This window comes from Gekko japonicus, unplaced genomic scaffold (assembly GCF_001447785.1).
Source record: "Gekko japonicus isolate JY-2015 unplaced genomic scaffold, Gekko_japonicus_V1.1 scaffold1436, whole genome shotgun sequence".
NCBI classification, from domain to species: Eukaryota; Metazoa; Chordata; class Lepidosauria; order Squamata; family Gekkonidae; genus Gekko; species Gekko japonicus.
The window spans coordinates 368,346-373,610 of NW_015171546.1; the positions used below are offsets into that span (position 1 = coordinate 368,346).

At 50.7% G+C, this 5,265-nt stretch overlaps 1 protein-coding gene across 1 annotated transcript in view; it reads left to right on the forward strand.

Annotated features, from left to right (window-relative positions):
* SNRPD2 (small nuclear ribonucleoprotein D2 polypeptide) overlaps nt 1-1,380 on the forward strand; it is a 4,584-nt gene extending 3,204 nt beyond the window's left edge. Inside the window, exon 3 of the mRNA XM_015419684.1 lies at nt 910-1,380. Coding sequence (XP_015275170.1) covers nt 910-1,084 — 175 coding nt within the window. The 3' untranslated portion in view covers nt 1,085-1,380. The remainder of the gene's footprint in view (nt 1-909) is intronic.
* The last annotated feature ends 3,885 nt before the right edge of the window (nt 1,381-5,265 follow it).

Genomic DNA, 5,265 nt, shown 5'->3' on the forward strand with positions numbered 1-5,265 from the left:
TCGGAGCCGGCGGGCGGGAGACCGGCCTCGCCACCGCCAAGCCCAGCAAAGGTGGGGGGGGAGGACCAGCCTCGCCGCCGCCGCCTCCTCCGCCTCGGGACATCGAGCGGGAGGGGGGATGGAGGAGACAGAGCTCTTCCCCCCCCTCCCCCGCGAGTATCACGGGTCCCCGTCTTGTACATGCATAAACATGAAGGAGCCTCATATTGAATCAGGTCCTTGGTCCATCACGGTCAGTATTGCCTACCCTACTGGCAGTGGCTCTCCAGGGTCTTAGGCAGAGGTCTTTCACATCACCTATTGCCAGATCTTTTAACTGGAGAGGCCACGGATCGAACCTGGGACCTTCTGCACGCTAAGCAGAGGCTCTTTCACTGAGTCACAGCCCCTGGTTTCATAAGAAGAGCCCTGCTGGATCAGAACAATTGTCCATCTAAGCAGGGGGTTTTTTGTAGCAGGAACTCCTTTGCATATTAGGTGACACACCCCTAATGTAGCCAATCCTCCAAGGGCTTACAGAGCTCTTCTTACAGGGGCTACTGTAAGCTCTTGGAGGATTGGCTACATTAGGGGTGTGTCGCCTAATATGCAAAGCAGAGTTCCTGCTACAAAAAGAGCCCTGCATGATCTAAGTCCAGTAGCCAGCCAGTTATCCTGCAGGGCTAGCAAACAGAGCATAGAGGCCAAGGCTTTCCTCTGATCTGGCCTCGTAATATTGGGTTTCTGAGGTGTACCGCCTCTGAATATTGAAGTTCTTTTTAGTAGTCACGTCTAGTAGCCCCTGATGGACTCTCCTTGGCGGTGATGTTGTTTGGCAGAAGAGTATCTCGGGGGTGCTTTCTTTTCCTCCCCTTTTGTTAGTGGGGGGGAGTCTCGACTCCACGTAACAGCAACTTCTTCCCCCTTCAGACACTGCAACATGGTGTTGGAGAACGTCAAGGAGATGTGGACGGAGGTGCCCAAGAGCGGGAAAGGCAAGAAGAAATCAAAGCCTGTCAACAAGGATCGCTACATCTCCAAGATGTTCCTGCGCGGAGATTCGGTCATCGTGGTGCTGAGGAACCCGCTTATTGCCGGCAAGTAACAAGCCGTCGGAGGTCGCAGCCAAAGGCATGGAAGCTCCAGAGCCCGGTCACTATCTTTGAGGCCACCTACCAGAGACTGGTTTAGATTTAGCCACTGGATTGGCACATCGGCCACTACTTCCATAACCGGTCCTTATTCCATGAAATTTCCTTTCCTGAAGAGCTGAGGCCGTTGAGCCACATTTCTCAAAGAACTGGCTGGTGTTCCGTTCTTGAATGAGTTCCGCTCAAGAAGTTGGGGGAAAGTCCTATATATTTTCTCCTGCATTAAGTGATGAGTTTGCCCTGCCTATCGTCGAACAATAAAACATTATTTTTTTTTTTGGTCTGTTCTTCTGGTGTAGGCTGTTGTTCTTGACGAGGCCCTTAGTAGCCCATGAAAGGGGGATAGAGGCAGTTGGTTTCTAGGGATGTATCTGAGCTGTCCTCAAACTGTTTAGAATCCATCCTCTGTACAAACAGCTCTGGACGTGAGAGGAACCCAGTTCCTATCTCTGTGGCTTCTCCTTTTCCCATTGAAACGGTGGCCTGGCTGTCCCCTTCAGCTCAGTCATCATGCCCTGTCATTACCTAGTTACCACAGCACAGCATCTTCCTTCACTAATTTCATCAAAAAAAAGTCTTCCCAGGCTTGGGCTGAAGGTGTGCTCTGGTACTAGGTGTCTCTAGTTGGGTTTCTCAGCCCCATCATCAGCCTGAATCTTGGGATCGGTGGTATAGTGATGGACATGCCATACACACGTCACCTACACCAGTTTAGTGCAGTGGTTAAGTGCGCGGACACTAATCTGGGAGAACCGGGTTTGATTCCCCACTCCTCCACTTGCACCTGGCTGGATGACCTTGGGCAAGCCGTAGTTATGATAAGAGCTGTTCTCTCAAGGGCAGTTCTCAGAAGAGCTCTCTCAGCCCCACCTACCTCACAGGGGGTCTGTTGTGGGGAGGGGAAGGGAAAGGAGTTTGTAAGCCGCTCCGAGACTCCTTTGGGTAGTGAAGCGCAGGGTATAAATCCAATCTCTTCTCTCTTCTTCTAAATGTGTCGGCCTTAAAACAAATCAAAAACTGGTAGTTAGACGTTAAGTTAGTTAGACTGGTCTAGAGCAGGGGTCCTCAAACTTTTTGAGGCTGCCGGCACCTGCCAGCTGCTGTAGTTATGATAAGAGCTGTTCTCTCAAGGGCAGTTCTCAGAAGAGCTCTCTCAGCCCCACCTACCTCACAGGGTGTCTGTTGTGGGGAGGGGGAGGGAAAGGAGTCTGTAAGCCACTCTGAGACTCCCTTGGGTAGTGAAGGGCAGGGTATAAATCCAATCTCCTCTTCTTCTACCTCCCAGGGTGTCTGTTGTGGGGAGGGGAAGGGAAAGGAGTTTGTATGAGACTCCCTTGGGTAGTGAAGGGCCATGGGGTATCAATCCAATCTCCTCTTCTTCAAAAGCAGGTTCATTTTTTAAAAAATTCTCCTGCCTTGGTTCCTTGTGGGGGGGAACATCAAGCTGCAAGACACCAAAATAAGCAAACGTGTCTTTCCTGGGACCACAAGTGTTTCAGCATCTGATCTTGGGAGATTTTTAGAATTCAAAACTGAACATTTGGTGTTAAGGAAGCCCAGAACTGCCAGAAGAGAACCCTGAGCTATGGCTACATGTAAGGCAGACATTCCTGCCAACCTAGCAGTTCGAAAGCAAGAAATCGCAAGTAGATAAATAGGGACCACTTTGGTGGGAAGGGAACAGCGTTCCGTGCGCCTTGGCGTTTAGTCATGCCGGCCACATGACCACAGAAACGTCTTCGGACAGCGCTGGCTCTTCGGCTTTGAAACGGAGATGAGCACCGCAACCCTAGAGTCGGACTCGACAGGCTTTCGAGCAAGGGAAACCTTTACCTTTTTAAGGCAGAAATATTTTACCCTCCCCGTTCTCCCCAAGTCCTTTAAATGCAATGGTATCTGTGATCGGGAATGTTAATTGCAAGGGATACAGACCTCTGCAAACAGGCTTGAATTAGAAACCCACCCTCTTCCCAATCCAGGATTCATCTTGCCTTTTAGCACTTGTTGATTTTTATAGAGTAGACCAGGGGTGGCCAAACTGGCTTAACGTAAGAGCCACCCAGAATAAGCATCAGGTGCTTGAGAGCCACAAGGCAGGAACAAATATTACGCGTTATTATTGAAAAAATATGCAGATTTGCTTTTTATTAACATGAAATGAGACTGCCAAAAATAAAAACAAAAGGGGTAAAAACAGATATAACTTTAAATGAGTCCTCCAAGACACACCCACCCATCACCCACCGGCTGGCTTGGCAAAGGGATTTAAAGAGACAAATGCCTTCTCCCAAGCCAGACCGGGGGGGGGGGGGGGGGAAGGGGGAGCATTGAGAATGCAGTTAAAGTTGCTTTCTTTCTTTGCTCCCCCCACCCACCCAGGGAGGGGAGCACTGGCTGGGGAAGACGGGTGGGGGGGCACGCCTCCCCTTCGCTCCCCCTGCCACACTGCCGGAAGCTGCACAATATTTGTGAAAGAGCCGCATAGCATTGTAAAAAGTGCAGAAAAGGGCAACTAGAATGATAAAAGGGTCGGAACACTTTCCCTATGAGGAAAGGTTAAAGCGCTTGGGGCTCTTTCGCTTGGAGAAACGACGGCCGAGGGGTGACGTGATCGAGGTTTATAAGATTATGCGTGGGACGGAGCAGGTTGAGAAAGAAGTCCTTTTCTCCCTTTCTCACAATACAAGAACTCATGGGCACTCCATGAAATTGCTGAGCGGTCGGGTTAGAATGGATAAAAGGAAGTCCTTCTTCACCCAAAGAGTGATGAACACATGGGATTCACTGCCACAGGAGGCGGTGGCGGCAACTACAAGAAGCATGGAAAGCTTCTAGAGAGGTCTGGATAAACATATGGAGCAGAGGTCCATTGGTGGGCGGCTATTAGCCATAAGGTATAGATAGGAACTCTCAGGCTGGGGCAGGTAATGCTCTGTATTCTTGGTGCTTTGGGGGGGGGGACAGTGGGAGGGCTTCTGGAGTTCTGGCCCCACTGCTGGACCTCCTGATGGCACCTGGTATTTCTGGCCACTGTGTGACACAGACTGTTGGACTGGATGGGCCATTGGCCTGATCCAACATTGGCTTCTCTTATGTGGCTCCCGAGCCACAGTTTGGCCACCCCTGGAGTAGATCATATAATAATTTTTTTGGGACAGCGGAAGCCAACTTTTCTAGTAGATTCCCCAAATCCCCCAGGCTGGCTTCTGCCATTGTCGCTGCCTTTCTATTTCCCAAGCTGTGCTGTCTGTTTCTCCCCCACCACCACCACCTCCCTCCCTATGTCAGTATGAGCTCATTCCTTAGACCCAGCTGTCTTTCCCCTCCTTCCAACCCCACCCCCCGCTGAAACTCAAACCCTCCCCAGCCTCTGAAAGTCACTTTGTGTTGCTTTGATACAGGACAAACCTTTTACCGCCTCGCGCATCCTAACAGCCGTGTCTTACGGGGCTGCAGCGTTGCTTAAAAACAAATTTACTTAAAGTATCAATTACCCCCAAGGGGGCAATCAATTGACCGGGTGCACCAAAACCCACCGTCACAGTGGGGGGGAAATCTTATATGGGGGACAGATGGCCGGCTGGTCTGAAGGTTTTTAGCAGAGAAGCAGTCCCGACTTCTTGAGCGGCTCTAAAATGTCATATTTGTGGAGACGTGGGGAGTGGGGGGGAGAGAAATATTTTTAGACTCTTAAGGTGCAGCTCTGAATGAGAAGCTTTAATATTCTAGGTGCCGTCTTCGAATGTCAAGGTACCAACACCAAACGTTGACGTGGATGCAGTGGTCCATGTACTTCCTTTACACCCAGCCGTTCTTTCCAGTGAGGAGACTTAAAATGGCTTACATCGTCCTCCATTTTGTCTTCGCAAAACAGGCGCAGACAGCCTTAAAAGGGGATTAGATTCATGGAGGATATATCTATCGGTGGCTAGTGGCCAAGGAGACTAAAGGGAACCTCTGTGCTCAGAGGCAGTCAGACTGAATCCCCGTGGCGGCAGCAGGCTTCAGCCTCCCTGTGCCCTGTTGCTGGCCGTCCAGAGGAACTGGCTGGCCACTGTGTGAGAGAGGATGCTGGACAGAGCAGAGAGGCTGAGGCCTTTGTAAGAACCTCAGAAGAGCCCTGCTGGATCAGACC